The following is a 19987-nucleotide window of genomic DNA, read 5'->3' on the forward strand; positions in this document are numbered from 1 at the left end:
AAAAAGTATGAGGGAGGAGAAACCCTGAAAAAAATTACATTTTGAAGTACTAGAAACCTAAAGGCATTGGGATATGAGCTCAGGGCCATTAGTTACAATTAATGATGGTATCACAGGTGAAGCCGAGAAGACTCCGTGCCGCATCCCAGCCGTGTTTTTGGCTCCCGTCCGAAACGACATGTTTCAGTTCGTCTTCACAAACCAAAACAAAAATGCCCGTCACCCGGAGGCGGTGAGCACCGAGGCTGGTAAACAACATTCAGCGATCTCATGGGGAACTGGGAGAGCCGTTGCTAGAATTCCAAGAATTAGTGGTTCTGGATCTGGCCGTAATGGACAAGGTGCTTTTGGTAACATGTGCAGAAAGGGTCACATGTACTCCCCACTCAAAGTCTACAGAAAGTGGCAAAAGAAGACCCCAAAACAAATTAGAAGATACGCTGTTGCTTCATGCATTGCCGCGTCAGCTATTCCAGCTATGGTCACTGCTAGAGGACATCATATTGCTGGTGTTTCCCAAATTCCACTTGTTTTGAACTCAAAGAGCATTTCTGTCATCAAAAGGACTAAACAAGCCGTTTACATGTTGAAGAAGATTGGAGCTTATCCAGATGTCTTGAAAGTGATTGCATCAGCCACCTCAAGAGCGGGTCAAGGAAAGATGAGAGGAAGACTTCACAAGGTCAGAAAGGGCCCACTTGTTGTCTATCATAACGACGAAGCTCAAGCTATTAGAGCCTTCAGAAACATCCCAGGTGTTGACTCATGCAATGTTGACAACCTTTCTGTCTTGAACCTTGCCCCAGGTGGACATATGGGAAGATTCATCATTTGGACTGAGAGCGCATTCAAGAGACTTAACTACATCTTCGGTACACAGAAAGCTATGGCACAAGGAAAGAAGGGCTTCAGAGTACCAAAGGCACAAGCCGCTGTCCCAGATATGAAGAGAGTTATTGGTGCTGCTGAGAAGGCAAAGATCTTGAGAGCTAAACCAGAACAACTTGTTGCTTTGAAGAGAAGAAACCCATTGAAGAACTGGGCTGCTATGGTCAAGTTGAACCCATACTGCAAAATCGCTTCAATGAGAATTCAAGGGTTGAAGAAGGCACACCAATTCAAGGTCGCTAAAGGAAAGGAAACTTATGAGAAGGTCAAGGCCGCTAAGGAAGAGGCACTCAAGAAGATCAACGAAGTCATCTATGCTAAGAACCAAATCGACAAGGACGGAAAGAAGGTCAAGAAGGTTGTACCAAAGAACTTGATCAAGAAGACTTGCACTTTGTCCGCAAAGAGACAAGTCACTTTGAACAAACTCAGAGCTTTCAAGAAGTTGAACGCTAAGAAGTTCCAGGAGAAAATCGCGTTCTAAAAGTTGACAAAATTGACGTGTTGAAGTTTTTCTTGTTCTGTCTCGTTACCATTCACTAATAACTTTTTTATTATAAAATTTACTATTACATTCAATACTAATAAAAACTATTGATACTAATTTTAAAGGGTTTTTGACTCCAAGTTTTAGCGTCATTCACTGTATTAATAAAAACCTATATAATGAAGTCATTGAAAGTAATAAAAGTAAAATAATTAAAAGTAATAATACATAAAAGTATTAAAAATAACTATAAGTAGTAGTGTAAAATTAATACAAAATCTTTGTGGAGCAAAAGGTCAAAATAAAACAACGAAGATTGAGAAAAAAGAGAAAAAGTGATGACAGGAGTGGAACGACGTGTTGAGACAATACTGAGGAATAAAATATATAATAGTGTTTACTGGAAAGAGCGATGCTTTGGATTAACTTCGGACACAATTTTAGACGAAATGGTTGGGTTAAAAGAGGTTGGAGGCACATATGGAGTGATGAAAAAGCCAACAAAATACATCACTTTAGTTTTGAAACTCCTTACTATCAGGCCAGATCGGAAGATCGTCTATGAAATGCTTCGGAATGCAAACTTCAAGTACGTTCGAGCTGTGGCCGCTTTATATCTCCGTTTAGTCAGTTCGTCGGAGGAGTGTTACTTATTCCTCGAGCCGCTTTACTATGATTACCGACCGTTGAAGGTGCGGACCGGCGCTCGTTCGTTTGAGATTATTACTATGGACCAGTTTGCGTGGAATCTCCTCCACTTGGACTATTACTGTGATATTTCGATGCCAGTTCTTGCACCTCGGTCGCTTCTTTCCGCCCAAAAAATCATGTCCCGTCGTGAATCAGAAGTCGTCAAAGGGCTCTCACCCGACGAGATTTCGGCCGTCTTGAGGGAGATTGAGTGAAAGGTGACGATTTGAGATACAACAATGGGCGATAATTAGTTGCCGCATTCTACAATAATTAACAAACGCAAAGAAATTTATTTTGAGATGAAAATTTAGTTTTAGTGCTTTTGGTCGGAACGGTGAGGGGGTTTCCCAAAAGTGCGGCCATATTTTGTATCTGTAGATCTTCAAATTTTATAGTTTTGATGAGCCTTGCCGAAAAGCAGCACAAACGAAAGATCGTTTTGACAAAAATGAAAATCAATCTCGCAAAGGCTCAAGATATCCAGCAATCAACCCTGAATGAAGATCCCGAAAATACGTTACCCCCAAGTCATCGTATCAATCGAAAAGAGTTAAGTGAAATCGAAGATTGGCTTTTTATCTCCGGCGAAACGACGGCGTCCGAACCTGAAATTCTCGAGGTTTGTCATTTTTTCTTTTTCTCGTTGTAATTTTGTTATTGAAAATGTTATTTCAACTCTACTTAAGGGGAACACAAAGAAGGAAAGACTAATGTGAAGAAGTCAGAAATCACGTACGTCATCAACGCAGCGATAGCGGTCGCAAAAATGGGGTTTCCACAGAAATTCAAATATCTTGCGTTTGATATGAGTGATGACACCGAACAAGACTTGTCGAGTTTCATCTTCCATTCGATCGACTTCATGACGAAATTACGAAGGGAAAGTCCAACAAATAAATGCTTGGTACACTGCCATGCCGGGATTAGTCGAAGTGTCTCGTTGGTACTCTCGTATTTCATGTATGAGCAACATATGTCATTTGAAGAAGCACTGGCTTATGTGAAAACGCGTCGTAAAGTTGCATGCCCTAATATTAGCTTTGAGTGCCAACTCAAACTGTTTCAAGAGCTTTTAAAAAGTAAAAAGCCACTCCACTGCGTTTACTGCAAACTCCGGCGACATGTCAACTCATCGATATTTCCATTGTACATCGCACACTGCTTGACTGTTGGATCGGAAACGTCATTCGTTGCGGATAGAACGACACTTCAAATGTTCTCATCGGGGGATTCGCCATACATTCCACTTGATTCGTTGTTTGACTCGCGAGGGTGTTTTGTTGTATTTACAATGGAGGGGACATTGTACATCTGGAAGGGATCTTTATCGCAACAAAGCGAGATGGAAGCGTGCGAGAAATATTGTGAGCAAGTTGAGCGGATCATTGGTGTTGCGGAGCACTCGGTGATCAAAGAGAACGAAGAGTCCGAGACGTTTTTGAAAGAAGCACACTTGTATCCACCACAACGAAGACTTCATTTACATAAAAGATATGACGTTGAATACCCTGTTATTAAAAATGAAAGGCTTTTACTCCGATACCCTGATTGGAGGGTCATGGAAGAGTTTGAAATTGAGAACGAGACGGAAACACCAATCATCATCTTCCAACCAAAAACTATGAACCCACCAAAACCCAATTTCAACCCAACAGAAACAGCACCGTTTGCGTTTTCAATGCACGAGAAGATTGGGAGAGTCGATCACCCCGAAAGCAAAGTCGAGAAGTTGGATCTGCACAACGTTAAAAAAGGGAAGATCAATCCACTGTTTCATCCAATCACACCACGCACCGAATTAACAGAACAAAAAGATAATGAACTGAAAGAGCAAAAAGAAACAAAGGTGGGTCGGAGGCATTTTCCAAAGAAGCGGTGCAACACAATATTAAGTGGGACAGAGAGTGAGTTTTCGCCGCAGAAGCCCGACACAACCAAATACAAAATCGTCGTGTTTATACCGATGCAATTTCCGCGCTTTTCGACAATGGTCGGGAAGCTCAACAAAGTCGATTTTGAGCTGTTGACAGAAAAAGCGAATTGTGTGCAAGTCACGGGGGAAGTCGAGATCGTTGATCAATTCATTGACAGCTTCAAACTCAACAAGGAAGAAATTGAAATTGTCGCCTACTTCACAAAAAGTACGTTCGGCACGTTCGTCAGAGAGAACCTTTGATTGTATTGTAACTCTCCTATTTTAGTCTTCTGGTTATCGGCATTTTTTAACGGTATCGAATAACACTTGGTATACTTTATCGTTCCGATATGTGTCTCCAAGTGCATTCCAAGTTAGTGCACACCGGTCTTTATAATATAAATATAGTAAAATTGTTATTAAAATATAGTAAAATGAGCCAACAGAACAACAACGAATCACTGTTCTTCATTACTGTTTGGATTTGTTTTGTTCGCTTGAGTGTTCTGTATTGGTGTTATCTCCTGGTCTTCTGCATGAACATCATCAAAAGAATCATCGCTTGAGTCTTTAATATCTTTTTGATCTTCTTTGTTGTCGTTGACTTGTGTTTGGTCGTTGTTGTCTTGTTTTGGTAATTCGATGACAGTGTTGTGTTGTGGGTTGTGACAATCCCAGAGTGGGTAGATTGATAAAAAGAATGTGAGGATTGGTTTGTATTTTGAATCGGTTAATTTGTTATAAGAGAACTTAATAGGAATGACTTCTTTTAAAAAGAGATAGTGAAGAATGAATAAGACCCCCAAGAGTATCTTTTGAGGTAGTGATTTACCAAGTAACATCCAGAATAGGAAAAGTCCTATTGAAGTATAGTTAAGAATATATTTGTAAATGAAATCAAACATTCCAGAAAGGTATGTGTCATACAACTTTTTATACATAAGATTGATTTCTGATATACAAAATTTGGCATACAATTTATCAAAATCCCCAACCGATGACAAGAGTTGATCATCTAATAATGGGGGCATGTTTTCATTGGAATTTAGAGTGAGTTGAATGTCTTGAATTCGAGGATGAAGGGAATGATATTTGTGAAGGGCTTTTTTAACACTCAAAATTGTCGTTTTGTTGAAATCTATGTTATCTATTTGGATGTTTTTACACGGCTCTTTCGTGCTTTGACTCACTTCTATAAATAATGTACGTTTCGGTTGGTTCTCTCTTTGTTCGTTTTGGTCAATCTCTTGTTCGGGATCATTTCGTTGATCAATGTCAAATTGTTGCTCATTGACAACATTTTCGTTTTGTGTTAAAACAACTTGAGGAACATCGGATACCGTTTCGTCACGTAAATCTTTGGCATTTTGAATTTCGTTTTGGCTTTGTGCTTCCGCCATAATTTCTTTCTTTTCAGTTTTTTTTTCTCAACAAAAAACTCTTTAACTAAAAATGTACTATTCCATCTAGTTTTCAACTATTCCTTCACAAAACACTAAAACATCACCACTTTTTTGCACTTTTTCAAATGTTATTCAAATGTTATTCAATTTGTCCAGGAAACGAAATAAGACAGAAGAGATTGTATTGATGAGATGTATACTTTTCTATTCTACGATACTATTCAGTATAGTTAATTCCTATAACATGAACATCTATATGTTTCCCCATGTTCTTTCAGTCTGGTCTCCGACTGAATATACCACATGGGATTGTTGGGAATCGATGTTGAGTGCGGTCAAGATTTACTTAACAAATGATCAATTAGAGTTTGTAGTACCGTTTTATTACCTCGATATGAACGTTTCAGAGAATCAGACATTCATTGAGAAAATGAATGATTATAAGTTAGTATTAATACCGCCTACGAATGATGTCACAGACATCGAGAAGATGATGGAGGAACGATTAACTACACTTCAACAACCATTAAGTCTTGGAATACAATTCCACCAATACACCAACTTTGGCTTTGGCTCATCTACTCAAGACGATATCACTCACTTGATGGAGTTAGATAATCGGTTACACCATTATAGTAATTATTATGGAATGACTCTTTTGGACTTAAATGCATTTCAAACCTTTGTGGATACAAATCCAACAATAACATCATATCCACTGTTTCATTCGATGTACTACAACTACTTTAACGGATTCGATAAACCACTTTTCGACAAGACAATTCTTTTCGCGAAGACCTACACGTCGATTCTCTCACTCGATATCTCAGACATCGACACCTCTTTCTTCACGGAGTGTGACATGTTCTTGACTTTACTCGAGCAGGTGCAAAGGAATGGAATGAATTACACGTTGTTGTTGAATAGATCAGTGTGGTTAAACCAATGGTTAGTCTTCCCAAGGTTCTTCATCCGTTCATGCCTCTCTCGTATCCCTTAATGGTAATGTTATTCTTTTTTGTTATTTGATCTGTATCCAAGTGAACTTGAAAAGAGTAAATGCAACAAGTGAAGGCAAAGAGGTACGGCGCAAAGAAACAAACCCTTCGCCCGCAACAGATATCGAAGGGTAAAAGAATCGTTGGGATCAACGGCATGTCGTACAACTTCGACACAATCCTCGCGGTGTCTCTTCTCCGTCGCACGCGTGATTTCGCGAAGTCCGAAATTCGATTTATTAAAGCAAAAGAAGACATGAATGGGTGTGACATGGTCTTAGGGTATGGCGGGATGTATAATGCTGACACTTTACGGTTCGACTATCACCAGCACGACTTCAAAGAAGTGTTTTCGAATAAATCGAAGTACCCGATGAGTAGTGCGGGGATGGTATTCAAGCGATTTGGGAAAGAGATAGTGAAGAGTGTGTTAGTGTCGCTCAGTGAAAAGTTTGATATGAACGTGTCGGATGAATTACTTAATGTCGCGAAAGACGTCATTTATCAAAGCCTCATCGAACCGGTTGATGCGATGACAAATGGATTTAGTAAATTTGATGAAACGCCGTTGTACTTAAACCCGACAGATAGCTTTCGACTGATGTCTGCACAAGAAATGAAGAATGAAAATTTTGTGGAGGAAGTCGAAGAAACGGCGTCGACGTTTATCAGTGAAATGGATGCACATGTCCAGTCAATTGAATGTTATCAACAGACCCTTTATAATGCAAAAAAGGCATTGACATTCAACGGGGAGAAAAGAAGAATACTACTTGTGTCTGGATTTATACAAGTCGCTTACATTCAAAGTATTGAAAACAAACTGGGAGTACTCGGAAACTTCTTATTTTATATTAGAGAGGGGAAAGCAAGAGTTACTATTAGAACAGTAACATCACCAGAATCAGTATTTGTGAATAGAGCAGCTTTTCCTGAGAGTTGGAGAGGGCTTGAGAATGAAGAGTTGGAAAATGCTGTTGGTGAGGAAGGCGTCTATTTCTGTCATCACTCGGGATTTATGCTCACGTGCTCAACTACACAACAGGCTTTTAGGCTCTGCGCTAGAGTCATCAAAGAACTTGGATTATGACAAAAACAAAGGTTGATTGATTTAAATGATATGGGATACGCGTTTAGTTGTTTTACTAGTATTGTATTGTTTTTCTAGTGGCGTGACTATATCGGACTCTATATGAATTAGTCTTTGAAATTTGAACAAGTTTATTGATTTTTTAATTCCGTTAAAAAATCAAGTTTTAACTATATTATTAATATAGTTATAACTATTTATAGTTATCGTTGGAATGAATTAACTATATAGTTTATATTATTATTTTAGTGTAGTAATCTTAATTAATGCATTTTTTTATTTTTTATCAAAAAATTGAAAATTTTTTTAATTGCATCAACAATTCCAAAAGGTTTTACTTTTCTTTGATCACCAATTTTTTAATTTATTATGTTTAATACATTTTTAATTTAAAACTAAAGAATTTGAGAGCAAATATAGAGAAGACTTAAAAAAGACAATAATGAATGATTCAAAAAAAACAATTGATATTTTAATTAAATAAACTATATATGTATAATAAAATTATATTTGCAAGAACACAAAAATACATTCTGAAATTTGTTGGTGGAATTTCGAAACTGATCCATATTATTTTTAGCGTCTTAAAAATCAAAAGATATAATACATGAAACTATATATTGTAACTATAAGATGATTCTAAATTTTGATTCTTCCTATAAATAGATATGAAGCATTTACTCTTCAACAATAAGAATGCTGGTCTTCCTCTTGGTAGCCACTGCTTTATCGAAATGTTCGCATTCCGATTTTGCGATGTGTTCGAGCAATAAAGCGAAAGTGACGTGGGACTATGTTCTCCACGTTCAAACTTGGCCTGGCAACTTCTGCAAATCGAAGTGTTGTGACTTGCCAAAGACAACAATGATGATGAGAGACGGATTCACTATGCATGGGTGGTGGCCCGAATTTGTATCAAATGGGTATCCATCATGTTGCACATCACCATACACCGATGCTGAGGTTCAAAAGACCATAGACAACGATGCTGAATTTATGGAAGCTCTGAGTCTGAATTGGGCATCACTTTCGAAATGCAAATTCTTCAATTATGAGTATGACAAGCATGGGACTTGTTTGACTAATATCTACGACGGTGCGACTGGTGTGAAAGACTATGCTATGGCTGCTATGAACTTTTTGAATACATACGACATTTGGAAGATCTTTAAAGCGAATGGAGTATTACCCGATGGTTCGACTGGGTATTCAAAAGAGTGGTTACGAGGGTTAATTACAGCAGAAGTAGGTGTGGACAACCCATTGTATTTTGTCTGTTCAGGAGGACACTTGTCTGAGTTACGAGCGTGCACCAATGTTAACAAAGCAGATAAGATGCATCCATTCTTCATTGAATGCCCATCGACTGCTATGAAACAAGAGACTTGTGGGACTAACATCATCTTTGATATGCCGCCAAATTTGAAAGAAGGAGGTTGTGTGTACTAATTCATTACTTTTTGTTATTATTTGATACCAAATGAACAACCAAACAAGAATTAATGGTATTAAATCTATTTCTTCGACTTTTGCACAAGAGAATGAATGAAGAAGTTCACGTTCGTTTCTTCCGAATTTAAACTCTCGTTGATTAATGAGACAAAGAACCCATTCGCTATGCTATCTTCCTTCCCTATCTGCAACGACTCATATAAGTACTCCGCGTCTTTCAGTTCACTTAACTGCGACAGTTTACTGGTGATCATCTGTCTTCGTCACTTCACACTCAAAACAAATTCTATATTACTCATATACAAATTATACTTTAATAGTTCAATGGGGAGGAACAAACATTAGTGAAGAAGGAGACAATAAGACTCGCTTTGTTGCGCAAGATGGAATACGCTTTCACACAGTCGTCACAAAATTCCGAGTACTTTTGATCGTAAAATGCAGTTCCGGATTCTCCAGCAAATACAAACAACATACTTCGAGTAAGGACAAAAGGAGCGGGCTCTCTATTAATCACCCCCGCCACCTTCAATTTGTTTCCTAAGAAGTGAGCAAAGTCGATGTGTAAAAAGTGCCCCGACTTGTCCACTAAAATGTTGTCGTTGTGCCGATCTGCTAAACCCAGAACATAAGAAGCGACGCAATACCCTACTAATGACCAATACCAATTATCTACACATTGCTCTATTGGAGCACTATGATTCTCTCGTATCCAATCACTTATACTCGTCACTTTGAAGACACCGGGGATCTTACTTTCATTGTGGATCGCTCCAAGACTTCGAGAGTCTTTAACAAACTCAATTAACCCACTTAAATTCCCAGAGGAAATCACTCGGAATGGACTCATCCGATAATCCTTTCCTTCATTCTTCCAGATGTCATCAAACAATTGGAATGCACGCAGAATCAAACAGTCTTGGCGCAAATCATCGCCAAGTTTGAAAATCATTTTCTTCCCATTTAAGTCGACCATTATAGGTGACGCATTCGACGTAAACACCTTCATCTTACTACTCTCTAACATCCCTTTTGTACCAGGGAAAAATGGGACAGGGCATGTCTTGCATATCTTTTGAAGGACAGCAACACCAAGAGTCTTCCTATTGTCACTCCCCATTCGAATTAAAGTCGCGTTGACACTTTGAAGATTACAGAAGAGGACTTCCTCTTGACTGATATACTCCGCAAAGACAGGATCTGCACTTAATAAAGCTTCTATAAATCTTGCATGTTGAATGTGTCGACACGTCATGTCACAATCCCCACATATGGCTCGGAGGACCCAATACCCTACTGTTGCTGGTGACCTCACACATCGCTTCAATAACACATCTGTTAATGCAGTCAACCCTTCTTCAAATCGTAACGCTTCACTCAAATGTACTGCATAAAAAGCTAAGACCTCGTCACTCTGCTTCATTATAATAGAAGCACAAAACTCGCGAACTGCTCGATATGGACATCTGTAACTTAACATGATCACCGCATCCGTCATTTTGAGATCTAATGTCCACATGTACGTGATGAACCTCCCAACCTCTTTCCGATCACTCCAATGAATCGCATGGGCGACATGTAACAAAAACTCGGCGGGGATGTTTTCCATCTCTTTGACGAGGATCTCCGACATCTTTGGTGGTGCACTTTTTGTGATATAAATAGGGGACCGGAGGATCTCGAAGACATCTGTCTCACCGATTAGAAGTGTCTTCTTGACGACGCGATTGATCTTCGATATACTCGCTAGGTCATCGACTTGTGCGGATTCCTCAAACTGAATTCGATTTGTCGCGACCGTGCATGGCTCGATTGTGCGAGTTGTAGTCATCAATTTTTCGTCTGGAATACCGTCGATATGATACGCGCATCTAATGTTTTTCACATCGATGAATAACAAAGGACCATGTGTCATCACTGTACCTGCGGGGATCTTCCCGGACTCTAATCGTAACACATGTCTCCCTGTTTTAAACACTCCCCACTGATCATATAAATTGAAATTGGCACAACCTAAGCTTGTTTCATTCTTGGAAGAGATGACATGGATGACTATTTGAGTATCAAGAGGAAGTTCTCTGATTTGAATTTGTGTGGGGATCGATATCCCTAAGTTGACCACATACACATACTCACTATCACTCGGAGAGAACGCAGAGACCCGACTGAAATTCCGCGTCGACGTCTCACTGAAGATCGGACTTAAAATCTGCTCACCACACCGCAGCACTGCGCGAACACAAATATCCCCGACATCACTTTGAGTATAATAAAACTGATTGAAATCAAAGGAGAAATACGAAGTGATTGTCATCGACGTTGGCATCTCTTGGAACGAGTACTGCACGATCTCTTTCTTCAAACTTTGCTTTGGTGGGTAAAACATTTTCGAATACTTTTTGACCGCAAAAGTAGGGAGAGTATTATGTGTCACACAATCGTAAATATATTGACTTTGAATGACTATATCTTTTCGACAGAAGATCGCCGTGGTGTCTTCTATGGCTAAGACAGCATCAGTACTCGTCACACCTAACAGTTCAAAGAGTTTGTTTACAGTTAAGTCACTCTTAAAGATCAAAGTGACTTCATTTGGACCAGTCGTTCGAGCTTCTGGCGTTATTGGTTTGAAAGAAACGTCGTGGAATGAGAATTTTGCGATTAATGAACTGTTACGCATCGCGTCGTTGTATGTAGAAAGTAATTTATTAATAACTGCCATATACGCTAACTTATTTAATAGAGGCGCGCGCCTGAGAGGAAATGGGTATTTAATTCTCAAATTCTGAGCGTAGTCCACCATCACGCGGAGATAAATATCGTCCGGGGAAAGGACGTACGATGGGGTGTATTTATAGTCTAAAGGACTTACTGTGTATCTCGTCACTTTAGTCAGTGCCGTTGTGTAACTCAGTCGTTTAGCATCAGTTTCGTCTTGTTGAGTGTTACAAATAGCCAAGAAAGAGTCTGTGATTGAGAATGAGATAGGGTCGAAGCTCGTGAAATTTCTTTGAAAGAATTCGAGGGGATTAATATGTTGAGGATCTTGTGTGTCTAAACCGTCCAATGAAATTTCATTTTGGACCGAAGTTTGGTTTAAAGTGTTTTGTTGGGTCATTCCATTAACTTCACATGTTCTATCGAAGGGAGATTCGTATTCTTTATATTGTTTTAATTGATCTTGTTGTGGGAAAGATGTAGTCATTTGTTGTGTTACACTAAGCGATTGGAAAGACGGTTGGGTTTGGTATTGTTGAGAAGGGTGAGTCGGTGTAGATGCAGCAAACGAATACATTGGAACGTTGCGTGATTGATCAGAATAGACTTGAGCTGGCTGTTGATATTGAGCGTTGGGGTTTTGACGTTGACCCTCAGCCTCGGCAGAAAGAGGAGAGTAAAAATTGACTGTTGAGTATTTCTTGATAGGCTTGAAAGAAAATTGGTAAGGATCCGACATATGTTTTTTATATCCAGTTTTGAATAAGAAGATAATTACAATGGTTTAGAAGCTATTAAAGAGACAATTCAAATGGTGTTTATTTATTTATTAAATCGGGTTTTTTCTTCAATCAGGACTATTTGAAATTCAAAGAGGAACACATTCTTATAATCAAATTAATAGTATCTATTTATAATTTAATTGGTAATTGATTATAAGTTCTTTTATTTTTATTAATAATAATTAATGGTATATACAATAAAAATATCTATTAAACATTTACAATACCAAAGTCTGTCTAAAACGTTGTCCATTTGACAATAATTTACACAAAATAAGTTTCAAAAAATAGGAATTAGGAAAAAACGTTGAAAACCAGGTAAAAAATTTGAAACAATGTTTTGAACGGTTTCGAAAATATGTTTAAAACAGTTTAAATGGTTTTTAAAGAGAGCTCACAACATTTTTAGGCTGACCATATAATAAAAGTATAAAGTTTCAATAAAGTTGGAATAATAATTATTTTTATATGTTTATATATGATTTGGTAAACCATAATTATGCTATAATAAATATTAGTAAAGATATTGATTTTAATATAATTTAAAAAGAATAATACAGTATAATCCGGGTTTAATTCCACTTTTTTCAAGAAAATTATTTGAAATGATTTTTAAAACAAAAATAATTGATGGAATTAACCTTCGATAGTTTCATAGTTATAATTATTTAATAATTATTTGATTCAATCAAAAACAAATGATGATGGTAAATACTTTTTCATCGTCTCTAAAAATAAAGTTTTTTTTAACTATTTAATATAATATTTTAATTAAAATTATAGTAATTGGGAGCTTGGGATAATATTTGGTCTGGTTCCCGAATTAAAAATGTGTCGATAATTCACCTCGAAACAGTGGAAACCAAGTGAGACGATAATCAAAAAGAAGGCACAGACGGTCTGTTTGTGCACCCGTTCCACATACTCTCAATGTCCTCCTTAGCACAGATCCCAATGAACGCCCCGTTTGAAAAGGGAACCACATCAGCGTTCAAAGTACGGAAGAGGAAAGTGGTAACATAGGGACGCACAAACAGTGACTTAAAGATGGACTTCCTTCAAAAAATACTCGCGGCAAATACTTTGTTAAGGTGGTGGTGAAACAAGTGTGTTTAATAAAATAAAACCGAATAAAAACTTTAGTTTATTATGTTTGTTTTTATTTATTCATTATTTTATAATAAGTAATTTATAATATTATAGTACCGAAAAATAGATCCAGAAACAAAAATAATGCATTTTTATTCAAAAACAAATATTCTGATTAATTTGGGTGAAAACCCAATTATTTTACATAAATTTAAACAAAAAAAAAACAAGGCTATGATAATAAAACTCAAAAGTGTTGTTTTTATTATTTTTTCTTACTTCGGGTTTAATTATTTTCGAATGAATTAAACCCGATTATTTAATTAAACCCGGACTGGAATTAAACCCGGATTATACTGTATTTTTTTTTAAATCATACAAAACAAAAAAAATAAGAAAAAAAGAGAAAAAACTGAAAAAAATAAAAAAGTTTGTTGTATTATTCTTAACTCATCACCAATTTACAGAAAGTGTTATCAAATCACGAACAATCAACGTTTAATTCGCTCAGAAAAAATCAAGAACCTCGTCGGATGTCGACAGGTCAACCCATCTTTCTACCACGTTTTGAAACTGCCAACAACTTTGTGGTCAATAAAGAAGGGTTCTTATTTACAAATCGGAGATCTGTAGTAATTAAAGATGTTCGACTTGCGGAGATAAACCAGCTCTTTCCAATGTTAGAGAGGTTTGGTACTATAATAGGGATCTCACAGTGGAAAGACACTGGGGTTAAAATTGATTATGACAAAGAGAGCAGCGCAAGCGCTTTGTTCGCAAGGGGTAGTATTGAGGTTGGAGGAAAGGTTTGTGTAATTGTCGGGTTGAACGAGAACTATGGAGAAATCCCTCCAAAGGATATGAATACCCTCAGACCAACACAAACAATAATGGAGTCGATCATAAACCCAATCATATCTTTTTTTGCAAATCTCTGGAATTGGCAGGGTTAAATGTGCTTACATTCCGCCTTGAAACTGATTGATTTGTCTTCTCATTTGAATTCTGTTAGATTTCACCAATTAAATTGAGAAACTATAATTTAAAACTATTAACTATTATGTTTAAGATTATCTGTTTTGGTGGATTGAAAGTGGTGGAAAGAAAAAACATAAAAGACTTGAATTTAATGAGCAAACACAACGGGGGCGTTCTTGCCGATGAAGCTCTGGGGTTTATCGTCGTTATATATGAAGAATTTATCATTTAGGTACCCTTTCTTTGGTTCGTCGAGACCTGGTCCTACCTTGGAAAGCCATTCAATCCGCTTTTCGTACCAACCTGGTTGTCCGTTGAACACACCATCGCATCCATTCATCTTAAGCCCGACATTGCCATACATATCGGTGTTCTCTTTTCGCTTTGTCATTGCGTAGAATTGGTTCAGACTGAAAGGTTTGTCTGCTGCTTTCATAAACTTTCTGAAATTTTCAAGGTCCTCCTTCTCGTGGTCGGTGAGTTCTTTGACGTGTGTTTGGTACGGATCGTTACGGATGAATTGTATGAATTTTCGCCTGTAGTTATCCTTTTCTTTATAATTACCCATTCTGAGTCTATGCATTTCGAGCTCGTTTCGGTTTTTGAACTGTCTGTCGAAGTTTTCTCCGATGGTTTGTGCACGGTTTTGAAGGTGGCTTTTAATTTGGTCGGCATCTTGCTTTTCTAACAATTCACGATATCTCATGGCTTCCTCAGTTGTTGGGTGTATCCCCGTTGGTTGCATTCCCTGGGGACCAAATTTTTGAGTCTGTGTTTGGGAGAACGCGCTTGCAAAAAGAAGAAAGAGAAATACCATTCTTCTCCAAAAAATATTACGTTTTACAAGTTCTTGATTTTTTCTGAAAATCATTATCTGAAACTATATTTTACTAAATTTATATTATGTTTTTTATTATTCGAAATATATGAACATTTTTTTCAAAAAAAAAATCATTTAAAAAAAAAGAAACTGTTTTAAATAACAAATTTTTTGAATAATTCGAATAGTTGATTTTTTAATTATAAATTTATAAAAGTATAAATTTTACGAAACTATAAATTAACAAAATAAAAATAATTGTTTTTTTATTGAATGAAACTCATTCAATAAATAAATTTTAAAATGAATTTATTAACCCAATTTAAATAATTGGGTCAATTGTGTATTTCTTGTTTTATTATAATTTATAATTTTAATGCCTTATAAAAAAATTAAAATTATTAAAAAACTTTTTAAAACACAGAAAGAATATCTTATTTTATAACTTAAACATTTAAGTTCAATTTAAATTAAAATAATAATAATTCATAATATTTATTAAAGGTTTGGATTTTTATAATGATAACTATTATAAAATAATAATGTGTATTATACACAGAAATTTCTAAAATAATTATTGCCGAAAATGTGGTATTATAACGTACGAATTTATAAGAGAAAATGATCATTTTGGTTATGAAATGGTGACGTGAGTAATTAGGATTGTGATTTTGGAAACCTCTGGTTATACAATTTCAATTACAATTATATAAAAATATTTAATAATATATAATAATAATAATTTAGTTATTGTATTAATAATAAAATTAAATCAAAACTAAAACAACTAAATTATTTTATATACAAAATAACCAAATATTTATTAAAATAACAATGATTGACACTTTTGAATTTGAGGTGTTAAACTTAATATATAAATATATAAATTTAATTGGCGAAATTTTATTTAGTTAAAAACAATTTCGAGTTCGAAATAATTAAACTCAATTTTATTTGGATTGATGGTTTATTGTTAATATAATGTAGTAATTAATAGTATAACTTAATAAATGTTATTAAATTTGTTTTTAATTCTTTTATAAAAATCAAAAGCAAAACTTGTGGGTTTTTATTTTTTATTTTAAGTTAATGTTATTTGCCAATATTTCTTTTTTGTTATAACACAAAAGAAAAATAGTAATAAATATAATAATAAATAAATAAAAACGTATTTTTTAAAAAATGTGGTGTTAATTGATAATAATTGCCGGTAAAATAATTGGTGACTTGTGTGATTAGATCACGATAAAATGATAGTGATTTGAACCGAACATTTTCGGGTAATTTAGCCGGACAAATATTATTGTTTATTACCAAATTATAACCATTATTAAACAAATAAAAAAAAATAATAGTAGTAGCTTTTTATAATTGAATAAATTATAGACTATAAGTTGATAATTCAAAAAAAAAATTAAAAAAAACAAAAACCAAATAAACACAAAAAAATTAACATGCCAAGAGGACATAAAAAAATATACAATATTAATCAATTAAAATACCAAATAACGGGAAAAACAGTAGTTTAAATCAAGACAAAAATCAACAATCTAACAAAAAAATAGAAGCTTCGAAGTGGAAATAATTTTGAGATTGGTAAAAATTATGAGATGATGACTATTTAAATCAACAAAAAAATGAAATTTCATATTCTTACAGCTATGAAAGCGTTCTTGTTTGTGTTATTAGCTTTGTTCTTGGCCGTCAGAGCCGAAGAAGAGGAGTATGAACTCAATGATGACTTTGAAGTCGAAGATGAGGATTATGATATGGATGCAGAAGACGACGAAGATGATGAGGATGAATATGAACTCGAAGACGAGGAAGAAGAAGAGGAAGACGACGAGGAAGAAGATGAAGAAGAAGATGAAGAAGAAGACGACGAAGAAGAAGACGACGAAGAGGAAGACGACGAAGAAGAAGAAGACGACGAAGAAGAAGAAGACGAAGAGGAAGACGACGAAGAAGAAGAAGACGAGGAAGAAGACGAGGAAGAAGAAGACGATGAGGAAGACGACGATGAGGAAGATGACGATGAGGAAGATGACGATGAGGAAGATGACGATGAGGAAGATGACGATGAGGAAGATGAAGATGAGGAAGATGAGGAAGATGAAGATGAGGAAGATGACGAAGACAACGACGACGAGGAAGATGATGAAGAAGAAGATGATGACGAGGATGACGACGAATATGAACTCGAAGATGACGAAGAAGATGACGAAGAAGATGAGGAAGAAGATGAGGAAGAAGACGACGACGAAGAAGAAGACGACGAAGAAGAAGACGACGAAGAAGAAGACGACGAAGAAGACGACGAAGAAGAAGACGAAGAAGAAGACGACGAAGAAGAAGATGACGATGAAGAAGATGACGAGGATGACGAGGATGACGAGGAAGATGACGATGAGGAAGATGACGAGGATGACGACGATGACGACGAATATGAACTCGAAGATGACGAGGATGACGAAGATGATGAAGACGACGAAGAAGACGACGAAGAAGATGATGAAGAAGATGATGAAGAAGATGATGAAGAAGATGATGAAGAAGATGATGATGAAGAAGATGAGTAATTATTCCAGTCGTAAATATTAACATTTCTTATTATTATTTTTTTATGAATTAATTAATGTTTAAACATATTCTTAACTAATTTTTATTGTTTTTTTGAAAAGTTTATTTTTTTCGTTTCAAATTTTCGAGAATCTTTGTTAATTCTTTTTTACCATTTTTATAAAATTGAGCTAAAACCCACTTTTTTAAATGATATGTTCAATATTTTTTGCAAAAAGAACAACTTTTTAAAAAAAAACAACTTAAAAAGACCAACTTTTTACGTTTTTTATTTTGTTATTTATTTTTAGTAAAACTAAATCTATTTAATATTATCATCACAATGTTTTATTATTATTTAATAATAAATATTTTATCATTTAAATTTTATTATAAGAAGAGTTAATCTAATCAAATTCTATTACTATAAAATTAAATATCTTTATAATTATTGCTAGTAAAATAATTAATAGAATAAACCATGTATATTAGTATATTTTCTTTTGTTTATTAATAATTATATTTTATTTTTTTATTATTGTTTTATTAATATATAATAAAATATAATAATAATTATTATTTGTTTATAATAAAAATTCCAAATTAAAAAAGATGGTAAAAATTTCCACCAATAACAAATAATGAAAAAAGTGTCCGTCTATTGTATTATTTTTACTATTATTATAAGTTTACTATTTGCAATTACTATTATTTTTATATTAAACAATAGTAAAGTAACTATATATCAATTTTTATGCAAAGTTAGACCATCACAATAAAAAGAAAGTTAAATATATCCATCTGAAATAGCGAAACAATGAAGCCGTTTATGACAAGTCCCGATTACTCGAAACGACCTGAAAATCCGATGTTAATTGCCATTAGAGAATTTTGTTTCAAACCAAAGAAACTTGTGAAGACGCAAGAGACTCAAATTGTTTCTTCTTTATCTGTTAAGACACCAGAGCTAACACCTACAAAGGGACATCCCGTTAAAAATGAATTGATTCGCCGCAAGACTGAGCGTTTAAGTCGACGATTAACATTCGAACTTAACGAGCAACAGAAGCGACTAACTACACACAAAAAGACTGAACTACTTCCAATGAAGCAATACCCTATTTTTAACGGCATCACAAAAAACCCATCAATTTTACGGAGTTCTTCACGTAAATTTATTGCCGTCGCAACCACCGAAAAGAGTGAATTTCCATCACCTCCAAACAAAGAGGAGCTTGTTGGGGTGTCACGTCAAAGCCATGAAAACCTTTTGAAAGTGACTCAAGAACTTAAAACAACTAATCATCAACTCAAACGAATTACTGTTGTTCCTACAAGCTCTACACTACTTCTTGTGACTCCTATCGCCTCTGAAAAGAACATTATTTTAATCGAAGTCCCCGTCTCATACAAATCATTGAACAGTTCAATAGGCGCGGTATTAGCAGAAGACACGACGAAGAAACTGTATGTGTGGCGTGGCAAGAAAACGAGTTTGATAATGAAAGGAAAGTGTGCAGATTATTCCGTGCAATACAAATTGTATCACAAAGTTGGGTATTCAATTCAAATCGAAGATGAAAACGAAGAAAGTGTTGACTTTCTGAATGCAATAGGGGGAAAATTCCCTTTCGAACCACTGACAGTCAATCCGCAGAACGATCGTCTCTGTTATGAAGAGAAGACAGTGACAATGATTCCCTGTGGATCCGGAGAATTAAAGAAGACTGCATTAACCGGCTTACATTCCTTTCTTGTCAGAACTGGATTTAACACCTTTCTTTGGTGCGGTTCAAAAACATCAAAGAATGCAAGGGAGGCTTGTGCTAAGATAGCAAGTACTCATCAAGTCGGTAAACTCTATGTCATATTCCAAGGACACGAGCCTTTCATTTTTCAAGCACTCTTTGTTGACTGGATAATACCCAAAACCTCGACCAAACTTCCACCTGCGCCGTCTGTCAGTTTGTACATTTGTGTTATACCATTGAATTTATTAAATAATACTATACGAGTATACTATACTGGTATAATATAATACTATTAAATAATACTATTAAAAGAGGTGAAGTAATGAATAGAAAAAGACAGAGTCTTTAACCCAAATGACTTGTT

General features: G+C 35.5%; 10 protein-coding genes across 10 annotated transcripts; 7 read left to right on the forward strand and 3 right to left on the reverse strand.

Annotated features, from left to right (window-relative positions):
* Window positions 1–73: 73 nt before the first annotated feature.
* On the forward strand, window positions 74–1372 carry EIN_409300 (60S ribosomal protein L4, putative; the record flags this gene model as incomplete). The annotated part of the gene is made up of 1 exon (XM_004184929.1): window positions 74–1372. One exon carries the CDS (start codon window positions 74–76, stop codon window positions 1370–1372), a length of 1299 nt encoding a protein of 432 aa, XP_004184977.1.
* A 341-nt stretch (window positions 1373–1713) lies between these two features.
* Window positions 1714–2280, forward strand: EIN_409310 (pre-mRNA-splicing factor 38A, putative; the record flags this gene model as incomplete). The annotated part of the gene is made up of 1 exon (XM_004184930.1): window positions 1714–2280. One exon carries the CDS (start codon window positions 1714–1716, stop codon window positions 2278–2280), a length of 567 nt encoding a protein of 188 aa, XP_004184978.1.
* A 236-nt stretch (window positions 2281–2516) lies between these two features.
* On the forward strand, window positions 2517–4244 carry EIN_409320 (dual specificity protein phosphatase, putative; the record flags this gene model as incomplete). Its single annotated transcript, XM_004184931.1, has 2 exons — window positions 2517–2687; window positions 2787–4244. 2 exons carry the CDS (start codon window positions 2517–2519, stop codon window positions 4242–4244), a joined length of 1629 nt encoding a protein of 542 aa, XP_004184979.1.
* A 197-nt stretch (window positions 4245–4441) lies between these two features.
* On the reverse strand, window positions 4442–5383 carry EIN_409330 (hypothetical protein; the record flags this gene model as incomplete). Its single annotated transcript, XM_004184932.1, has 1 exon — window positions 4442–5383. The coding sequence occupies one exon, from the start codon at window positions 5381–5383 to the stop codon at window positions 4442–4444; it is 942 nt and encodes a 313-aa protein (XP_004184980.1).
* Window positions 5384–5630: 247 nt separating this feature from the next.
* On the forward strand, window positions 5631–6386 carry EIN_409340 (hypothetical protein; the record flags this gene model as incomplete). The annotated part of the gene is made up of 1 exon (XM_004184933.1): window positions 5631–6386. One exon carries the CDS (start codon window positions 5631–5633, stop codon window positions 6384–6386), a length of 756 nt encoding a protein of 251 aa, XP_004184981.1.
* Window positions 6387–6445: 59 nt separating this feature from the next.
* On the forward strand, window positions 6446–7474 carry EIN_409350 (hypothetical protein; the record flags this gene model as incomplete). Its single annotated transcript, XM_004184934.1, has 1 exon — window positions 6446–7474. The coding sequence occupies one exon, from the start codon at window positions 6446–6448 to the stop codon at window positions 7472–7474; it is 1029 nt and encodes a 342-aa protein (XP_004184982.1).
* A 696-nt stretch (window positions 7475–8170) lies between these two features.
* EIN_409360 (ribonuclease DdI precursor, putative) lies at window positions 8171–8923 on the forward strand (the record flags this gene model as incomplete). Its single annotated transcript, XM_004184935.1, has 1 exon — window positions 8171–8923. One exon carries the CDS (start codon window positions 8171–8173, stop codon window positions 8921–8923), a length of 753 nt encoding a protein of 250 aa, XP_004184983.1.
* A 65-nt stretch (window positions 8924–8988) lies between these two features.
* EIN_409370 (phosphatidylinositol kinase, putative) lies at window positions 8989–12383 on the reverse strand (the record flags this gene model as incomplete). The annotated part of the gene is made up of 2 exons (XM_004184936.1): window positions 8989–9180; window positions 9267–12383. The coding sequence occupies 2 exons, from the start codon at window positions 12381–12383 to the stop codon at window positions 8989–8991; spliced, it is 3309 nt and encodes a 1102-aa protein (XP_004184984.1).
* A 2258-nt stretch (window positions 12384–14641) lies between these two features.
* Window positions 14642–15364, reverse strand: EIN_409380 (hypothetical protein; the record flags this gene model as incomplete). The annotated part of the gene is made up of 1 exon (XM_004184937.1): window positions 14642–15364. The coding sequence occupies one exon, from the start codon at window positions 15362–15364 to the stop codon at window positions 14642–14644; it is 723 nt and encodes a 240-aa protein (XP_004184985.1).
* Window positions 15365–18689: 3325 nt separating this feature from the next.
* Window positions 18690–19964, forward strand: EIN_409390 (villidin, putative; the record flags this gene model as incomplete). The annotated part of the gene is made up of 2 exons (XM_004184938.1): window positions 18690–19836; window positions 19954–19964. Coding segments are annotated over 2 exons (1158 nt in total), but the record flags the coding sequence as incomplete, so codon positions are not given.
* Window positions 19965–19987: the final 23 nt, after the last annotated feature.

Source organism: Entamoeba invadens (genome assembly GCF_000330505.1).
Source record: "Entamoeba invadens IP1 unplaced genomic scaffold scaff_1105074726225, whole genome shotgun sequence".
Taxonomy (NCBI): Eukaryota; Evosea; order Mastigamoebida; family Endamoebidae; genus Entamoeba; species Entamoeba invadens.